The 20980-nt window shown below is 39.6% G+C and overlaps 1 protein-coding gene across 3 annotated transcripts in view; it reads left to right on the forward strand.

Annotated features, from left to right (window-relative positions):
- The window catches only part of LARS2 (leucyl-tRNA synthetase 2, mitochondrial), an 88230-nt gene that overhangs the window by 51937 nt on the left and 15313 nt on the right, over positions 1–20980 (forward strand). For all 3 annotated transcript variants that reach the window (XM_075143217.1, XM_075143218.1, XM_075143219.1), the window contains 7 exons: positions 2765–2863; positions 4759–4896; positions 13561–13664; positions 14855–15037; positions 18469–18638; positions 19668–19745; positions 20808–20919. In XM_075143217.1, the coding sequence (XP_074999318.1) occupies positions 2765–2863; positions 4759–4896; positions 13561–13664; positions 14855–15037; positions 18469–18638; positions 19668–19745; positions 20808–20919 (884 nt within the window). The remainder of the gene's footprint in view (positions 1–2764; positions 2864–4758; positions 4897–13560; positions 13665–14854; positions 15038–18468; positions 18639–19667; positions 19746–20807; positions 20920–20980) is intronic.

Here is a 20980-nt window from a genome sequence, read left to right on the forward strand (position 1 = left end):
TGACAGCATGTAATTCAGATTGAAGAAGATAGTGAGTATATACATATTGTCAGTGTTGTAATCTTTATCGCTTGTAGTCCAGCTGCTTAAAAAATAAAACATCGTAAATTAAGTAGTGCGAGATACGTCGTGAAAACCAGTTGTCTAATCTTGAGGGCTGCTTAGATACTCTGTACACTGGAGTTTGCATACAGGTTCTGCAGAAGTACTGGCAGAACACGAGTTATCCCAGAGAAGTTTTTCATCAGCAGTGCAATGCAATGCTGCTGCTAACTGACTGACCAAATGGGAAGTACGTTATTGGGCTGCCAGGCAGGGGAATCAGACATATAAATGGCATTAGGGCTCTCATTGATAATGCAGCAGTTTCATAATATCTCACTGTATTTTAACATTTGCAGGGTAGAATATCAGTGTGGTTTTCGTTTCTAAGTAGGTAGCTTATGCACAGCAGTTCTGTGGTTCTCTGGGAACATGTATATTGACCTTTGTTGATAACATGTATTTTATGTAAAACACACATTTATTTCTATGGTTCTGCATAGAAAATTTCTTCTCCGATATGCCTGTTTAAATTACATATAGTTAGTGTATTTTAAAGTGTGACTCTTGCAGGGAAGCCTTATTAAACAAGATCCACAGGTTTAGTAAAATCTCTAGAAATGCCTTGGTCTACAATTCCTAATTTCAACTGAAAAATTTTCCTGATGTTACTGAAAGTCACTGTCTGCACTCCTGGCTTCCTCCTACCTTAATTCAAAAGTGGTTTTGTTGTTTGCCAGGCAACAAGGTACTTTTGATGTATAGCAAATCCTTGTGGTTTCTGGATAGTTATTGTGGCTGCCCTACTTAGAAGTTTTAATCAAGGGCATTTGTTTAGTCAGAAATAAAGGCGTACAGGATTAGTTTCTTAGCCTAAAATGTGGTAGTTTGCTGAAATTAACTTTTTTTTAATTCCCACCTTTACTTGGCTTCTTAATTCTCACCTACTTGACAGCTATCTTCAGTATTGCTCATCTATATGTCTGCTACCGTTTCAAATCCTTTGAGCTATAGCCTTTGTGTGTGCAGTCTTCCTTGGTTTTCCTCACTCTGAGAAATTACGTCATCCTTTCCTTTAGTCCTTCTCTCCAGTAATAGTTTTTTTTCATTAGTTGCATTTAATATCTAGAATTAATAAGGGAAGCAAGATGGGAAGATACAAAAGTCTGTGAGTATTTGAGGGACAATAATGTAAGCAATCATAAATGGGAGGAGATGCCCAAGTTACTCATTGTTATACAAGTCCAGGTGATTGTGTTAGTTGTCTGAAGATCGTCTAATGAGATTACAGTATTGCGCCTGTTGTATAAATTTTGAAAGATGCCCATGCTGTCTGTGTCTTAGTGAGCCATGTCCATTTAGAGTACAGGCAACAACAGAGGCATGAAACAGATATAGTTACGGTTCAATGACTGTGAAGTATTCTTGCTTTTGACTGAAAAGCCATTCTGTTTCAATATAATACAGTATTATTTTACATTGGCCAAGTCTCTGCTTATATGTACAAATTAATAAAAAGGTTATTCTATATTAAAAAGCAGTTGGAAGTAAAATTCCTTTACTATATTATTTCCACTGAAAGAAAAACATGCTGGTAGAGAAGGACCTGGGGCAGAGACAGAGAGAAGGAAAATGTTAATTGGTGATACTCTCCTAAACTTGCCTCAGCAAGCCAAGCTGAGGTATCAGGCAGACAGGCAGATATGTGTTGCAGCTCAGTTATCCAGCCTGATCACAGACTAAATATGCAGTTGGAAAATATTAGATAGCCAGTGCTTATTTATTATGTGTATTTTTTACACATATACATACATGTCAATTTACATACATTTATAAATTGCATACATTTGTTACATACAGCCAGTGGTATTTCTGTGCAAGTTTGTCACAGGTTGCAAAGTTTTATTTATATTAGAATAATCCTATTGTGTTAACAGTAAGAGTTTTAAAGAGGGATCATTTACAACAAGCAGAAGTTTATTAAATGTGATTATTGGCTCCTACAGACGAATAATTTATATTCAGGGAGAAACTGGCAGAAAGTAACCTGAGCTTCTAAAATTTATTTTAAAATTGTTTCTCAGGGCTGCCAATATAACTCCTAGCAAAAATTGATTTGCAGTAATCACAAATTAAAATTGTGCTACAAGGTCTAGAAGAGATTTGCTACATCTCAGTGAAAGCTGAAATTAAACTAAGTTCATTTTTTCTAGAGATGATAAATGGAATCTGCAAGGACCTTTTTGTACAGATAGTCAGAGAGGCAACCAGCTGCTCGTCTGCTGAATGTTTATAAAATTATTTGTCTGCTGGTACCTAATGAGTGTGATATATATTGAGTTCCCATTAACTTTATGGCAAAGTACATTTGTCTGTGCTTTAAGACTCGCTTCGTTTCTTTTAAAATGGCAATTCTAAAAATTCCAGGAACATATGATGGAGAGGACTGTCCGGAGCGGTGCCGTCTTCCGCTGTTGCTGGATGTTATAGCTCTTCAGGCTTCTTTTTGGTTTGCATTTTGTTTGGTTTGGGAGGGAGTGGGAAGGAGCGTGGTTCTGTTACTTGTCTTGGCCGTCTTCTGAACATCTCACTCTTCAGAGTGTTCAGACCCCTTCAGTTTTCCATCTAAACGTCTTCATGGCCACTCTGTACGTACACGGTTGTTTTTTTCCCAAGCTTGTCACTTATCTAAAACCAGCTTTTCTCCTTCTCTCTTGCTCAGGTGTAAGGCAGCAGCACGGCGGGAGGTCGATACCATGGACACATTTGTTGACTCGGCGTGGTACTACCTGAGGTACACCGACCCTCGCAACGGGGACAGGTGAGGGCTGCAGGCCCAGGGCCACCGGGCGGGCCTGCCCGCCTCACGGAACGGTCGGGAGGGGAGAGGCCAGGCGCTCCGGTGCTTCTAGCTTCTAACGCAGCATAAACGCCTGGGCTGCCCTGATTTTGTGCCCCTGCTCTGGCCGGAGCACAGCACGGGCTAGACTAGGAATCGCTCTAAAAATGTGGCGTTTGGTTGCTCCCATGCCGGGAGATCTACAAGAGCAGGGTGTGTAGAGACAGCTGTGTAAGCACAGGAGCTACGAGGCAAGGGGCAGAAGTTTGCATGAAAGGGCATGGGGCAGGGCACAGAGGAAACATTCAGCCGAGGAGCTGAGGATAGTCCTCAGTGGAGGATGCCATCAAGAATGACAGCCTACCATGACTCTCTCTCAGGCTGTGGTAAGTTGCATGGAGCGTACCCTCCCTGGGAATACTGTGAGTATTTCAGTGTGTGGACAGACAGCGCTTTTCCACCGGTAAGAAGAGGAATAGTCCGGTGTAACATCCAGCTGCCAAGAGCAGCACCCTTATTTCTCTTCTTTTGCATTCTGGTAACTCTTGCTACTTCCTCATGCGCAGGCCTAAAGTGAAGTGGCATTGCAGCAAGCTCCTGCTGTCTCGGCACTTCAACTATATGCATAATTAATGAAAGGAGATTTTTCATGTGCTATGTATTAGTGGCTGCAGCATGGAGAGTGTGGGAAGATAGATGTAGTTATTTAGCTGTTTTTCTGCTTCATAGTCTGCCTGTAGTAGTGTTGCTGATAGCACTGATTTTTCCAAAGAGGAATTAGTGGAACAGCTCAACTGTGACATCTGAGGAAGATAGAAAGAGTTGCATTTTTCAGATATTGGTACGACATGTAGGGCTGTTTGGGGATTTAGTTAGTTATTTGTTGTCCAGAGCAGTGTCTGGGTACATACTACATACCAAGTGATTTAGTATAGCTGGGCCAATTACATTATTTTTTTTGTATAGCTGGGCCAATTACATTTTTTTTTTTATATTGACAACATCACTATTCTTCTGTGAATACTTTTATTTCACATTTATTCATGTTCCACTAAAGACATGAATCCCAGATCCATGATTTGCTTCTGAGCTCATCTGTGAGGAAAAAAATGTTGCTATACTACACATGGAATAATCAAACAAGCTGACAAAACAAGTAAATTTGTTAGAACGGGGCAATAAAGCATACATTAAAGAAGAACATACATACAAATGGTATTTTAAAGGCAGGAGCCCATTACAGGAGACATAACAGTATTTAATGAAGCAGTAAGCAATGCTAGGAAACCATGACCTCCAACGACATAGTAAATATGCTGTAAATGACAAATTTACTGTAAATTCACACAGCATCCTTCAGTTGGAGTACAATGGCCCATCTAACTCTTCAAAATATTTTGCAACCTTATAGTAAACTGCTTCATTGCCCCCTAATGGCAACAATGCAAACCTCTGATTAAAAAAAAAATCAACTGTTTTTGAGTGGGCATGTCTTTTGTCTTTCACTGTAATATATTTGTATGTAAAACTTGATAAATACTAAAAAATTTAAAGGCTAGCCACAGGCTATTTATGAAAAAATCATTCAAGAGCAAGCAAACATTTTCATCACTTTCTCAGGCAACATATATGAAATCTTAGTTGCTTCCCTGAAATATATGGAAATAATATTTTTGTAGATCTGCTTTTCAGAGGGAATTAAGATTTTGTCTATAATTTAATAAGCATATCACTTCTTAAAAATTAAAAATAAAAGTTTTATTACACATGTATAGCTCTCAGTAAACAGTGGTGTCTAGTCAAGTATAATGAGCTACTTTAGCAGAGCTGATCTTTCTTTTCCATACTGTATTTTTTCTATAATTGTGTTTTTTCAGGCCCTTTAATAATGACTTAGCAGACTACTGGATGCCTGTGGATTTGTACATCGGAGGAAAGGAGCATGCAGTTATGCACTTATTCTATGCGAGGTTTTTCAGCCATTTTTGCCATGACCTAAAGATGACAAAACACAAGTAAGCCTTACATATTTCTATAAAAATCTTTCATATTTCATTTGACTAGCAAGAGTGTTAGTGGACATTGTTATGATGATAGAACATTACATTGAATAAGCCTGAATTTTCCTGCTTGTCAATCTTGGCTAACTACTCGGTTTCTCACAATCAGTTGCATTTTCTGTATGCATACATACATAGCATTTTTATTACATGAATTAACTGGCTCAGAGCAAGTGATAAAATGTTGCTGTAGATTTTCAGCCTGCAAAAGCTTGCATAAACTAGTAACTTCCAGCATTCGGAGTAGTGCTATTATTTCATGTTAGGTAACTTCATGCACAGTAATACCATTAATTTCAGTGGAACCAAGCATATGTAGAAAAATAAGCATTCCTATAATTCACTGCAGTATTGGAGCTGAACAGTGCAAACCAGTTCTTGATAAGCAAAAGCAGTATATGTATCTGCTGTCAATTTATTTTTTATTTAATGACTTTTATATAATTACTTTTAACTACCCTTGTTGCTGATGCTGCTAGAGCCTAATTCATTATCCTCTGTTTTGGTTAGAGGTGAAGTTTGAGGCAGGAAGGTGAGTCATCTGATGTTCTGTTCTTTGTCCTCTCAGGTTCCCAGCTTGACGTCCCCATTTCCACTGAAATTCTGCCCTTTTTTTACCCTAAAATGCCCTCACAGGAATGTCTCAACAAGGAGGATACTATTGTCAGAATAGCGGACTACTGCCCCATGCTCTGTCCAGTTCTCCCATCAGCAGAGACATTTGAATAGATTGAGTCAAAATGACGGATCCCATGAGAGCAACTGCTCAGTAATTTCTCAGCTGGCAACTCGTATGCATTCATTCTTTACTAGTGCCCGCTCTAAAAACTTGATGTAAAAGAGGAACCTACATATACATAGCACTGAACTCTCTTGAATGCAGCAGTTTTGCTACAAAACTAAAACTCAATTAGCTGTGCGCCAGAAAAAGATGGACTAGTCAGTGGAGCCAGCGGAATATTTCCCTGAGTTGCTTCATAATCATTTGATGAAAACAGGCGATGCGTTTCCATCACTCATTCTTGCCTGCAAAATAGTTTGCAGTGAAAGCTGTATTTGAGATTTTGGATGTGGGTGATTTGTGTACCTGTGTTTCACCCTGTTGTCTCCAGCTTGCACAGCTTCCCTCTCCTCCAGAGGGAATGGGCCTCTCGAAGCAGATCCTTTCTGTCATAGGCACTATTCCTTTAAGCAGAGAATTTCAGAGCTTTTCCTTGCAAGCAATTTCAGGCTTATCAGTTCTACAAAAGACTTTACAATCCTAATCTATCAGCCATCTAGTGGAGCTGTAACACACAGCAGCAAAATGTTCTTTTGCTAGGCAAATTCTTCCACCTCCCAAAATAACATTAACTATGGTGGCTGAAGTATTGTCACTGTAAACTGAGACCACAAGGAAGGGGAGGTTTGCTTGCAAAGTAAGTGGTCCACTCTGGTGTGCAAGAAAAGGAGTTATGGAAAGAGGCCAGCTTGGCTGGAAAGGGACCTCCTGAGTGAGCTCAAGCACTAAAAGAAGTGCCTGGAAAGGGGAAGCGAGAATGGGCTACCCCTGGAAGAATGTGGAAGCACTATCTGGGTAGGCAGCATGGAATTAGAAAAGGCCATAGCTCGTCTAGAATTGAAACCAGTGAAGAATGTGAAGGTAGTAAGAAGGGCTTCTGCAGATACATTGACAGGAACATCAAGGAAAGTGTTCACCTGATACAAAATCGAACAAAGAGCCTAGTAGCAAATGACAAGCTTTTCCTTGGCCTTTGCTGTCAAGGTTTGTGTTTAGTAGGAGAGTTTGAGGGAGAGAGATGCTACCCACTGTATAGTAGGATTGAGTTAGGGATCACTGAAGTAAACCAGACATGTACAAGTCCATGGGACCAAATGGGATGTATCCAAGGGTGCTGAAGGAGCTGGTCTTTACCATTGTGAGGCTGCTGTCAATTGTTTTTGAAAGGTCATGGTGATCAGGGAATGTCCCTGTTGACTGGAGACAGGCAGATGCAAAACTCATCTTCAAGAACAGGCAAGAAGGATGATCCAAAGTACGTATAGGCCAGTCAGCTTCACATTGATCCCCAAGAATATTTTTAAAGCAAGTCATCCTGGTAGTAATTTTCAGGCACATGAAAGACAAGGTGACTGGGAGTAGCCACTATGGATTTACTGAAAGAAATTACGCCCCACTTAACCTGCCTTCTTTTTGTGGTGAGATGATTCCCTCTGTGGATGAGGATAGAGCTGTGCGTATCTTTTACCATGATTTAGCAAGGCTCTTCCTATGGCATCCTTGTAGTCTGACTAGGGAGATGCGGACTGAATGGGTGGACTACAGCATGGATGGAAAAACTGTCTGGACCGTCAGGCTCAAAGAGTCAATGTTCAAAGTCTGAGTGGTAGGTGCTATTCCCCAGGAGTCACTGCTGAGGCCAATTGTATTTAACATCTTCATCAACAACCTGGGCAGTGCAACAAAGTGCACCCTCAGCAAGTTCATTGCACACGGGGAGAAGCTATTGATATTCTGGATGACAGGGCTGCAATGCAAAGGACTTTGACAAGTTGGAGGAGCAAATCTGAAGTGCTGACAGGAATCTCATGAAGTTCAACAAAGGCAAATGCAGAGTCCTGTACATGGAGCACACGGAAACAGACAGGGCCGGGCCGACTGTGTGAGGAGGAGCACGATAGAGAAGGGCTGTAGGGATCTTGGTGAACACCAAGTTAGATGTGAGTCAGCAGTAGGCCTGAGAGTAATACTGTGCTGCATTAGCTTTGATTATCTCTGCTCATCACTCAGGAAGTCACATCTGGAATACTGTGTCCAGTTTTGAGGCCTCCCAATGTGTAGGACTTTATCAAACTGGGGAGGGTCCAGTGGAGGGTGTCATACAAGGAGAGACTAAGAGAGTTGAGCGTGTTCACCCTGGAGAAGAGAAGGCTAAGAAGGGAGTCTAATTGCAGTCTGCTATAGGAGGATTGTAGAGAAGACAGAACCAGACTCTTCTCAGAGATGTACAGAGAAAGGAAGAGACTAACAGTCACAGATTGCAGCAAAGTCCAACTGGATAATAATTTTCCAAAGGAAAATAATTTTGACAGTGAAGGTGGTCAGACTGGAACTGTTTGACTAGAGAGGTTGTGGGATTTCCATCATTGGGTATTTTCAAAACTCAGCTGGATGAGGCCCTGAGCAGCCTGAAGTTAGGTCTGCTGTGAGAAAGTGGTTGGATCGAATGATCTCCAAAGATCCCTTCCAACCTACATTATTTTAAGAGTCTGTGATTCTGTAGCTGTATGAATTTTGAATGTATTTCGTTCATATTCCGCTGTGACAGAGTACTAGCACCAAAGCAGTGTGCCTAGAGTGGTCTAAATATGGTAAATTGCAGAAAAAACTCTTAACTTCAATGAAAAAAATGCTCAAGAAGCACTGACTATGCCTAGTGACAATAGCAGAGACAATCAAAATTGCTTTCTGTAGAAGTAGTTTGCAAGACTGGAGAGTTCCTTTGAGGCCATATACAATCTCAAGAACTGTTCCACATGTGAAGATATGTTACAGCATTGCCCCTAGGTTCCATTGTAGGTACTGCTCATACGTGTGTTCAGAATGCAAGATGACCATAACAAATTCATCATCATGTGCTTTAGCTCTACGCACTTAAAGCATTAGGTGCTTTTAAGCCATGAAGTCAAATTAGGATTTTGTTTCGACATGGAAATCTCAACTCCTTTATAAATATTACCACGTGTCTTAAATATGTTTTAGCATTGGTCAGAAGCCACTTTTGCGCAGTCTTCTGTTAGGACTGCTCAAGGGCTGGTCTGAGAGATCTGAAAAGGGTGATTAGAAACAACGAGCTTATTGTTAGAAAGCTTGAAGTCATGGTGTTGAAGCCCTCTGCTCCGAGGGAAAACATTAAAATGTTAAAAAATACTGCCCTCTTGTGCATTTTCAGTCTTTCTCTAGTAGCTCAGATCTTCTTCACTGATTAAATTAGTAAAATTCTGCTACGTCTCAGTTAATGAGATCTGCCACCATTTAAAGTGTTATCTAGTATCCTGACAAATTTTTATGGTTCTCCTATTAATCTGTAGTAATTTTTCATTTTGATAGGTTTTCCTCATGGAAATTTTCATTGTTTGGCTCCATTGGCTGACTTTCAAATCCATTGAAATATTTCCTGATAGTCTTTAATTTTGTACCAGTGGCTGTTTATATAATAATATCGTTGAAAACAAAAGTTTAAAATTTCATAGTTTAGATTTTCAAAGCAATCTCTTCACATATGATGTACATTATAGGCCATTCATTTATAGATGTCATACATGCTTTCATAGAAGATGCAATGTTTATAGGCATCTAAAATTGTAAAGGTGTCAGTGTAGTTTAAATATCCCCTAAAGGTGGGGCATGATCTTTTATTATATTTTTTTAATACATTGAACTGGAGATGGTGGGAAGTGCTGCTTATTTCCTCAGTAATGACAACGCAGAATAAATAGCACCCTCTGGGTATTGGTACATGTGACAACAGATAAAGCCCAAATTGATGTCATTTTGTTTTAGCAATCTGGTCTGTAAAGTGCATCGGTTCTGGAATTAATTCACAAGCTAGTCAGCCCTCCCAGCTGTGACCACCGCTGGGAGAGGGGCCAAGTAGGCAGCTGGGGCCAGCAACCACCTCATCTGTTCCAGCTTAATCCACCATGGCGAGTGTGTGCTGACACACTCGGTTACACCTGCTCAACTGCGTTATTGCAAGTACAACTTACACAGAATTTGGCTCCTCCCTAGACTTTAGTAATCGGTTCTGTCTGATGAATAATTGTAAGTGGAATCTAGCACATTCTCCCTGAAGGATTATAAAGCAATAAAAAAGTTTATTGTTGCCATTAAGTCAGCAGATTTGACTGTGATAGAGAACAAATCTGTTGAGTAAGAAGGCACTATTTTTACATAGCTGCATTACAGAATAAAAGAAGATATGTGTGTGACAAAAATAGCTTATTCTGTAGAGGAAGGATATTAGAGCTTCTTTATGTTCATTAGGGACTTTATCATTAGTGTTGATTTTAAGTAAAAGCACTCAGCTATTGACTGTGTAAAATCTGAATGTTCAATATTGTTTGATCTTTTTTCTGTGTAAAATGATCCACTCCCACATCCCCCAATCACTTCTGGCCTTCTACAGGATTGCCAGATTGTTACAGAGAGATCTAACTGCAGGTTTTACAAGCACCTGAATTCAGCTGACAGTGATTGACCAAGGTCTTGTCTTGACTCTAGGGCACAGCGTCGGGCTCTCTCAGCCTTCCTAGAAATGTGGGGTGCAAATACATGCAGTGAGCTCCCTTGCTAGAGCTATCCCTTCTTCTGAGTCTACTGTTTATCACTGTTGAAGGCTCCACAGAGTCCTTCCAGCCAGGTCATTTGGAATTGGATTGAAAGTCCCGCTAGTCACCTTGCATGGAGCAGAGCAAGGAGCCTGAGGACATGGCCCTCCATCCATTGCATGCTCCTATATGGAGAGATTGGTCTATCATAGAAATGGACCTGTATATGAACATTACTGACAGGAAGAAGATGGATTACATGCTTCATGGCTAGCATAGCTGATCCTTCTTGGAGGTGTCAGGCAGACTTCACAGGTGGGGTCCCATCTGACATACAACATGATCAAACGCTGCACACAACTAAGGCCACAGTGCCCATACTCCAGCGTGGGCGCAAACAGACTTCACGGGCAGGTGAAGGCATATCCCATTCCAGCATCCTTACAACTTGAAATGTGATCGAGCATTCAAAGAAACTGAAGCCACCTCTTCGCTTAGTGGACCAGAAGCATCTGTCTGCCTGAACACAGCTGAATTTCCAGTATTTCCCAGTGGTATGGCTCAGGAGGTATTTATGAGGCCAGGCCGTGAGTGGGTGCTGCAGTAGATCACGCCTGATGTGCTGCGACATCTTGGCAGTCCCCTTCCGCAGCCAAGAAATACATAGCCTTCTTCGAAGGGGAAGGTTTTAGGTGTGCGGTTTTATTAATGTAAATTAAAGTGTAACTCTGCATGTGACCATGAGATGGAGCCACCACAACACTGGCAAAATCACTATGCGCTTCAGGAGAAATTCAGTACAGGGCTCAATTTGTTTCTGAGCCCTGTGTTTATTAGAGGGGCTCTGACTTTCTCATTTTGGGCATGTCTCCATTCTCCTGCGGTCTCCCACTAGGAACACGTGGGGTTTTTTTTCCCCATACTTGGTAATGTATTTTTTGTATTGCATTTTTGTAGCTTCTGTCAGCATAAACAAAAATAGGAAATGCTCATTCCTACATTCAGCTTTTAATAACTTGGCATATGATCTGAACTAACTCTTTGTCATTAAAAATAAGTGTTCCTTGAAAAATCACTTCCAGTGGAGAGTCCTGTCTGATTTGGATGTTTTGGCTACCTCATTAGCTTTATTTTAGATAGCAGCAAGTGTAGCTATTTTAATAACTGTTTGAGATCTTAACCAGACTGAAGACTGAATGATAGGGGAAAAAGTCTTTTTATTTTTCCTTGGTGTAAGAAGAAACTTACCCTGGACAGTTACCTCCTGAAGCATTTTTACACCATTTGTTGATGATAGGATTACAAGGTTTTTGTTCCCGATTTTCATCTTCTAATTCACTTGGATAATTTGAGATAATTATTTGAGATTTTTAGATAATTATTACCTCCTATTTTTAAAATACTTTTTCTTGTTTGTACTGTCTAAATTTGACTTCAGTTGTCATCTCCTTAAGTTCCTTTAATTAATTTCTAAACATTCAGGCAACCTATGAAATATTGTTTAGAAAAATATTTGTAGAGATGCTTGAATTGCTACTCTTACTTAACATTGTTGATAAAATCAGGTGCATGGTAGAGACTAGTGCTGTTTGGTGACTGAATGATACGCTATCTGCCAGTACTTGCATAATATTTAGAAGTATACAAAATACGCAAGGAAGGAAACTTGTGTGCAAATATGAATATGTTGAAGATAAAGTATGAAGCCTGTCACTTTCTCTCTCCCAGTTTAAAGCTTTTCTTTCAAGTATCTCCTTACTTCAGAGTCATCAAAAGGGTTTAAAGAGTAATACTTGGAAGATATCTGCTTTAATACAGTTAAAACATGCATAATTGTTATGTAATTTAATAATACTTTAACTACATTATTAAATAAATTACAGTGGTTTAAATCATGAGATAAGTTGTCATATAATTTATATGCTTAATAATGTAAAATACTAAAATGACTTCATAAAATGAGTAGTGTTTTGGATTATGAATTACTTCACATTCATTTATGTGAAGTAAAATGTGGAAGCCTATTTTTACTTTTTCTTCTTTAGATGGATGGATTTATTCTAGCTCTTTGAAAAATATGTAAATATAAGTGATACATCCTTTTTACATAAGTTGTTTTGGTAAATATGGGGGGCTTTGTTAGGTGAAAGTGCGGAGGATTCGGACTGCTTAATGTTGAGCACGCGTGTGAGCATTAGGAGGTGCAAGTCAGTAGTAACCAGCGCTGATTAGCATGTCCTCCAAAATGATGGTCACCGATGTCTTTGTATCAGAGGATCCCACGAGAAGACTCCCCAGACTGTGTATGCCTTCTGGGTCTGGCTCCATACCACCTCCCTGGCCCCAGTGTTCTTGGGGTTGCTGTTAGAACTGTCTTCCTTTCCTGACCTATCGAGCGGGGACCAAAACCTCTAGAGATTAATTTTGTTGTCTTTTTTTCAAGATAGACAACTGACCTGATGAATTAGAAATGCAAGATCATTAAAGGAGGTGGCAGCAATAATGTATCCGTCAACCAGAGCAGTGTTTACTTAGAGTTTATTTCTTGCCGAGTGCACCACTGCCCTTAGCTTTGGTCTTTTTAAGGCTCTTTTTAGGTCTGTCATACACACATTTGATGAGACCTTACTCTCCCTGATATAAATTTTGACAGAAAAGTAAAGTTTTAATGTTCAAGATGCTAAAAAATTGATCCACTGACATGTGAACATTCCAGCATTGCTATTTTTCTAGTGTACTTTTTTCTTGCAGCTAGGTCTTCATGGCTAGTTCTGCAAAGGGACAAGGCATGCAAGTGCTTATGTTAAAGAAACTATCTTCTCTGTTTATAGAAAGAAATGTGCAGCAAGATTTGGATTTGTTCAAAATGCTGTGCTCCTCAGAGAGAAACTAGAACAAAATACTTGTAAGACAGTGAGGCCAGGTACTTGAATGCTTTTACGAATGGGGATTTAGCTTGAAGTTAGTGAAATTGCACAGTTGACCAAGAAACTTTTGTGTATTATCCAGATGCTAATTTGAAAAGTGACGTTAGAATAACTCAGTACTAAATCAGGATGCAAGAATGTGTGCAGAATACAAATAAATACTTACACTTGCCAGCCAGCCACCGTGAATAAATGCACAAAGTACTCTTTCTAAGGTGACACCCGTTTATGTATAGTCAACTTGAAATTCTTGTTTCATTAAATAATTGTGCCTGATTGGCTCAACACCTGAGGCTTATCATAAAGTATGCTTTTGACAGCTCTTTTCAACAGACAAATTTCTTTTTTCTTCCATCCTTAGGGAGCCTTTCCATAAGCTCTTAGTTCAAGGTCTTATCAAGAATCAGACATTCAGACGGACAACAACGGGCCAGTGTTTGAAGAGAGAGGAGGTTGATCTCACTGGTAAGAGAGGGTGCATGGGAAAACCAGCACAGATGCATCCAGAAAGTCAGGGACTGCTTTGGTGTACAAGTCTCAGTGCTGGGAAAATTTGGAAGAGAAGATGAATCCTTGTAATATTTCAACTGGAGAGCAACTTCTGTGAGTTTTGGATTCATATCCACTCCGAGTGCACGGAGACCCTACTAATCCAGCAGCTTTTATTTGCATCCAAGCACAGAAACAGTGCTGTGGTGTTATTTTAGCTCCAGTGTCATCCAAAGGACCAGAAGTCAGTTTTGTTAAGAGTACTCAGCAGCTTGCTGAATGGAGCTAGTAGTCCCAGCAAACAGCACAACCTACAAAAAACCATGGCAAAGCTAACGCAGGTGTTGGTGTATTCGGTAGATATTAGACATTTGTAAAACGGGTATAGGAAAAAGTGTTGTTTCTCAAGTTCTTTCCAGTGCCTTCACTGCATAAACTGGAGCAGCAGCCCTTGTCTGGGGAGCTGTAGCAACAAGAGTGGCTTGGTCATAGTTGCCTCCCTTAAGCACTCCTCTCATGCAACCTTGTTTTCACTGTTGTTCTCCTGCACACAAACCCCATAAGCCAGTTAAAAAACAAACCAAAAAACCCCTTACCTTTACCACTGTCTGCTATCCTATTTTCTTCCAGAAAACCTAGGGCTTTTCCGTAGCAGGTGTTTTTGCTCGGTTGCACCTTTATCAGTGTAAATGCCCCTTTCCATCTCTAAGTTCATGCAACAGAAGGCAAGTTCTTGTCAGGATAACTTACTGCAGTTGAAACCTATGAATTGAAATCTGGTGGTTCTAAAAGCTATGTGCAGGACAAAATTGTACCAAATCAGTAGACCTATCTAGGAGGTTTTAAATGTCATGGTTATAACAATGCTTGAGTCTCAGGGGCTATCAAGGTTGAGTGCGAGATACAGCTTCCAAACAGCAGAAAGAGACTGTCATAATGCAATGGAAGCATTGGGATATTAATTGTGTTAAAATATGAAAGTAGGAAAAATCTAGGAGGGAAAAGGGTTATTACATTTACAATGGGTTTTCCTCTTTAAACTGTTTGGAAACAAAAAAAAAGGCACTAGAAATAGTTGCTTCTTCTTATACTTAGGGAACAAAATGAATTGCTGTTACAAATGAGCAAAATTTGTTCTAATATTTTGTGTATGTCTTAATATTTAGGAACTGAACCAGTTTACCTAAAAACGGGTGAGAAGCTCCAAGTTGCTTGGGAAAAAATGAGCAAATCTAAGCACAATGGAATAGACCCTGAAGAATTAGTGAAAGAGTATGGCATTGACACCCTACGTCTTTACATTCTGTTTGCTGCTCCTCCAGAACAAGATATTTTGTGGGATGCTAAAAGTAAGTCAGATTGTTTCTGTTGTTTGGGTTGTTGGTTTTTTTTTTCCCTAGTGTGTTATATTTAAAACACAAAATTAATACGGTTCTTGATGCCCAAGTTTTGGAACAATTGAATCAAAAAGTGTAATGAGCAGGTTTTATTGTTTGTTTCTTTTAAAAGAGAGGGGGTCACAAAGCTGTCACTGAGAGGCAGCTTGGAAGATTATTGCAAGCAGCTTACCTCTTTCAAGCTAAAAGCATGTATGAAAAGTACTTCTCAAGTGGTATTTTCTTCTGAAATAGAGTGCAAACCTGGACCTCATTCTCTTATTTTTTTATTAGCTGTGATTGATTGACTGAAAATGATTATTTTAAGATTATTTTCTTCATTATAAGATGTTTTTTTAATCATATCAGATTACAGATAAAACTTTGCAATTTTTTATTATTTCCATTTATTTACACATTTATGCAATGGCTTTTGTAAGCTGGACCATGAAATACTTCTCAGAAGAATCTCATTAGAAGATAATCAGAGTTCCTAGTAACTAGTATTTGTACACCCATGACATTTTTATGAGCTTAATTCTTCAATAAGATAAGATTTACCCTCCTACGCACTTATTTACTGCCATCATGCAATTTGTCATACTGGCAGATATTAATTTCTTTTACCTACTGTGGTTCATACATTTTAATGTAGTCTTATGCATACATTTACATCTAGCCCTCTTGTTGCATAAGGCTTTAACAAAACATTCTATGCCTGGTTTAAAAAGCTGTATTCCTTCATTCTTTCTTGTGTTAGCTTCGTGCTACTTAGTTCAGCCTGCACTAAGCGTTATTTCACTTGGTGTCAGTCACCCTTTACATTCATATGTGTTTATTTACGTATTATTGCACTATTGTATGTACTGGAGGAGAGCGCTATACGACTTTTGTCAATTGGCTTTCTGTCATCATCTAATCATAACAGTACAGAGCTAGGCATATGAAGAGGTAATGTCTCTTAAAAAAAAACAACAGCTTGGAATCAAGCTAAATTCCTGCGTCCTTAACGGTGCACAGGTACATAATTCCTTCTGAAGCAGCTAATTCAGTGATAACACAACCTTTTTGCTGTATTTTTCCATCTTGAAAATGGAATAACTAAATTAGTATGAGAATTGTGGGTACAAAATCTTAGTTGCAAAGTATACTAGGGCTTGGTGGTTAAATATTCTTTAAGAAAGCTAAGCACATGCAGGTATAATGCTAGCAAAAATGCATTTAGTCATTCAAACCAACCTGTTTATGACTTGACAAATACAAAGAAAGATTTCGGAGTTATGTCGTGTTAAAAGAGTATTGGAAAATGTGAACAAAAGGAGATGTTAGCAGTCTAAAGATATTTCCAGGGGAAAAAAATGGAAAGTAGGTGAAGAGCACCTCTTAAATCTTTAAGGTTTCGTCTGAATTTCTTAATGATAACAAAATAGTGAATGTTTAACTTGAAGAAATCAAGCAGGTGCCCACCAAGCCGCTCTATCACTCCCCTCTCCTCAACTGGACAGGGGGAGAAAAATACAACGAAAGGCTTGTGGGTTGAGATAAGGACAGGGAGATCATTCGGCAATTACCATCTCGGGCAAAACAGACTGTACTTGGGGAAATTAATCTAATTTATTACCAATCAAAATCAGAGTAGGGTAATGAGAAATAAAACCAAATCTTAAAACACCTTCCCTCACCCCTCCCTTCTTTCCGGGATCAGCTTTACTCCCAATTTTCTCAACCTCCTCCCCCCTGAGCGGCACAGGGGGACAGGGAGTGGGGATTGCAGTCAGCTCATCACACGTTGTCTCTGCCGCTCCTCCCTCCTCAGGGGGAGGACTCCTCACTCCCTTCCCCTGATCCAGCGTGGGGTCCCTCCCATGGGAGACAGTCCTCCACGAACTTCTCCCATGTGAGTCCTTCCCACGGGCTGCAGTTCATCACGAACTGCTCCAGGGTGGGTCCCCCATGGGGTCACAAGTCCTGCCAGCAAACCTGCTCCAGCGTCAGCTCCTCTCTCCACGGGTCCACAGGTCCTGCCAGGAGCCTGCTCCAGTATGGGCTTCCCACAGGGTCACAGCCTCCTTCGGGTGCATCCATGTGCTCTGGCGTGGGGTCCTTATGGGCTGCAGGTGGATATCTGCTCCACCATGGACCTCCATGGGCTGCAGAGGGACAGCCTGCTTCACCGTGGTCTTCGCCACAGGCTGCAGGGGACTCTCTGCTCTGGTGCCTGGAGAACCTCCTCCCCCTTTTTCTTCGCTGACCTTGGTGTCTGCAGAGTTATTTCTCTCACATATTCTCACTCCTCTCTTCTGGCTGCTGTTGCACAGCAGTTTTTTTCCCCTTCTTAAATATGTTGTCCCAGAGACGCTACCACCGTCAACAATTGGCTTGGCTTTGGCCAGCAGCGGGTCTGTCTTGGAGCCGGCTGGCATTGGCTCTGTCGGACGTGGGGGAAGCTTCTAGCAGTTTCTCACAGAAGCCACCCCTGTAGCCCCCCCGGTACCAAAACCTTGCCACGGAAACCCAATGCAGAAAATTGTCTTACTCAGAGAATAATAATTAAATACTGGTTCTCAGTTGCCATGATCCTTCTATTCACTGGATGTGTTTTGATACCCTTTTGAGGATGGCCCTCCAGACTAGACTCCTTGTCTTTTCAGTGGTGGACATGTAGGCAGGGCCTCATGTCATTCTCTCCCCCTCTCCCCTGGTGTGGGCAAGCAATCTTCCAGACAATGCAGGACCAGATGTGGTCAAACTTACCCAGCAGCTTATTACACCATTACTACAGTCTAGATAATGCCAAGCCTACCAGGATTGATGCCTGCAGGGTCAGGGTGAACAGCTTTATAATCTCCCCATCCCAAACTAAACTGTGTCAAAAGATGGTACCAAGGACCAGAGCCTATACTCGTTAGCACAGTAGCATCTCTGTAGCAACAAAAGTATATGTAATTTCTAAAATCAAATTTTAGAAGAAACCTCTCCATTTAAAAAAGCATGTGTGCATACGTGTGTGTATATATATATGTTTGTATTCTTCCATGAGTTTGAAAAATGAGAGCGTGTAGAAGAACTGTTTTCTTGAGTCATTAAAACACGAGATGAACATTCTAACATTGACATAAAATTGGGTTATTTTACCAATTTAGCAAATATTCTTGCTGTATCGATGTTTTAAAGTCATTGCAGAAAAATACTTTTGTTTTATCTTACTGATTTCTTTCCATTAAGGCAACCTGGCATTATTTGTAAAGGCATTTTTAATTGCATTGACATTTTTCATTTAAAATACAGGTTTTTTTAAAAAAATGTTTAAGTCTAGCATTCAGTTTCCTTTCTGCTTTTCTTTGAAGTTTTGGATTAATTCATTGTAACTGAAATTTGTTTCTGCAATCTTTCATTAATCTCAGCTGATGCTATGCCAGGAGTTCAGAGATGGCAGACGCGCCTCTGGACACTTGTAACCAAACTTATTGAAGCAAGGACTTCAGGAACCATGCCCAATCCTGGGCTTCTGAATAAGAAAGAGAAGGCTGAAGCCAGAAAGATCTGGGATCAGAAGAATCTGGTGATATCTGAGGTTAAAAGAAACACATAGTTTGTAAATGACTAAAAAAGTTTTGCTGCTCATGCTAAAACCATATGCTTGCCTTAGAGAGTCAAGAGTTTTTCCCCAGATGATTAGTTCATAAAATAATTTTTAAGTGAATTATTCACTGTATAAGTGATTTTATTTACGTACAAATCTTATGGGACAGAAGTCTTGCAAAATAGTAAATTTGGATTGGCAAAATTTCTCTGCTGTGTGCCTCCTTTAAAGGATGAAGCGTTTTGGCATTAAAATATTGTCAATCTGGGCTTGGAGTAATTCCATTTCCAGTAGCAAAGCTATAGGTGAGTTATGCAGGTTATCCCTAACAAGAGCTTTTGATCTGTTTGCTTCACACCTCATTATCATGCCTGCTGTTTCATATAGAATGAAAAAAAGTTGTTGGAGAAAATATATTAGCGTATCCTAAAAATTATAGAAATGATTGTTCATCTCTTATGTGTTGTCTCATGCTGTGATTAGTGTCAATTCAATTATCGAAGACTCAGAAGGAGACATAAATACCTGCAAAATTAACTTAAAATATTTTTTACAGATAAAAACTTTTCCTGATTTAAATCCTGTGGCGAGGGACCTTCCAGGTGTTTTAACAAACATTTGAACTATAATCTTGTTATGGATAGGCAAGCTGTCACCAGCATAACTGCATATACAAGTGTGAAGACCTCTTCAAGGGGCAAAGGGAAGATATTATATTAAAGGAAATAGAGGGTGATTACTAATACACAGTTCTAATTGGCATTGATTGAAGCTTTTAAAATCCTGAAACAGAGGGGAACTAGTGAACTGAATTTTTATATGATTATTATTTTCCCATCCACACATGTGGTTGCATTTATGATGTGTTTGCATGCTGAAGTGATTTTCATGTAAGAGGTAATATGGGCATATTTCACAAATTGAAATTGATTAGGAATAATTATTTTTCATTTTAAAACCCAATATTCCATGTTTGAGAGTTTTAAGTGATTAGTGACAAACCTTTTCTTTTAATACAAGGTAACAGAGTACTTCACTAAGGATCATTTGTTCAATGCAGCTATTTCTCGACTGATGAGCCTCACTAACGTACTCCATGTAAGTACGCGATACGAATGAAGATATTTTTCTCTCAGACTCTGTTCCTGTAAGTCTTCATACAAAGCAAGAGCTGCCTGAACTACAGGTCCAGCTTTCCATAAGTCATTTACTGTCATTAACATTGCTACTAACTTGAGAGCCTCGTTGAATTATTTGGTTGTAAAGCCGTACATTCTAGTATCACTGTAGCCCTGAAATATATTGTTTTGCGGGATGAGCTTGAGGGTATTAGAGCTACTAGGTTCTGATGTTTACATCTGCATCCTGTAATTTCAAAAGGATACATTTTGTTTAGCTCTGTTCTTTGTTCTCTTTTGATTTTAAACAAGTTCATAGGTAGCTAGGTATAGTAGTACATTACAGAATTACCAAACATTCTGATTTAAAGAAAAGGGTTATTCTTTACAAGGAAAATCGCACATAATCTTACATTCCTCAGAGACAGCTTTCACCACTGAACTGTCTGCTAGTAACAGAGTTTGCAAATTCCCCTTTTTAAAACAAACGTAAAAATAACTTAAGTCGTTAGCATTTTTATGTAGATTATGTTGTTTATCAGCCAGTGGCGATAGAGCAAATATAATAAACTATTATAATTATTTTTGTCAGTATTCTTAGATCTGGTTGAGCAAGCCTTCAGGCATATAATGGTAACCTGATCTAGACCAGAAAACAAATAAAAATCTGGATTTTTCAATAGTTCTGATTTTATCTAAGATTGCATTTCTAAAAGTGGCAGCACTCTATTTTTTTGAGGGGCAGTGTTGTCCGCATGGGTCTGTGTTCAGACTCCTGTACCAGAGCAGATCCCCAAGGGTCTGCATCAGCCTCTTCAGGATTAGCTTCCAAGTGTTAGAGAGCACTCTGTGACCAAGAGTTGGGTTTTAATTCTCCCAAACTTTTAAGAAGTTTCTAACTTATTGTGAAATTATGCTATCCTGAGCATAGACATTGATTTTAGGTTTTATTGCTGCATTTTCTTCTTAAACTACTTTCCCCTCCACCCCAGAATATTTATATTAACAATTTGTTTTCTTTTCCTTCTGTCTTTTCACTTAGCAAGCTTCTCGGCCTCTTACTCTCCACAGCGCAGAATTTGAAGATGCTTTGGCTACACTCTGCATCATGGTTGCACCTATGGCTCCGCACATTGCATCAGAGATGTGGAAAGGTATTTCTAGAAATACACTTTTTATTGATGTTGCAGGAAAAAAAGGCAAAAAGTTAACATA

The sequence above is a fragment of the Calonectris borealis genome, chromosome 2 (assembly GCF_964195595.1).
Source record: "Calonectris borealis chromosome 2, bCalBor7.hap1.2, whole genome shotgun sequence".
Taxonomy (NCBI): Eukaryota; Metazoa; Chordata; class Aves; order Procellariiformes; family Procellariidae; genus Calonectris; species Calonectris borealis.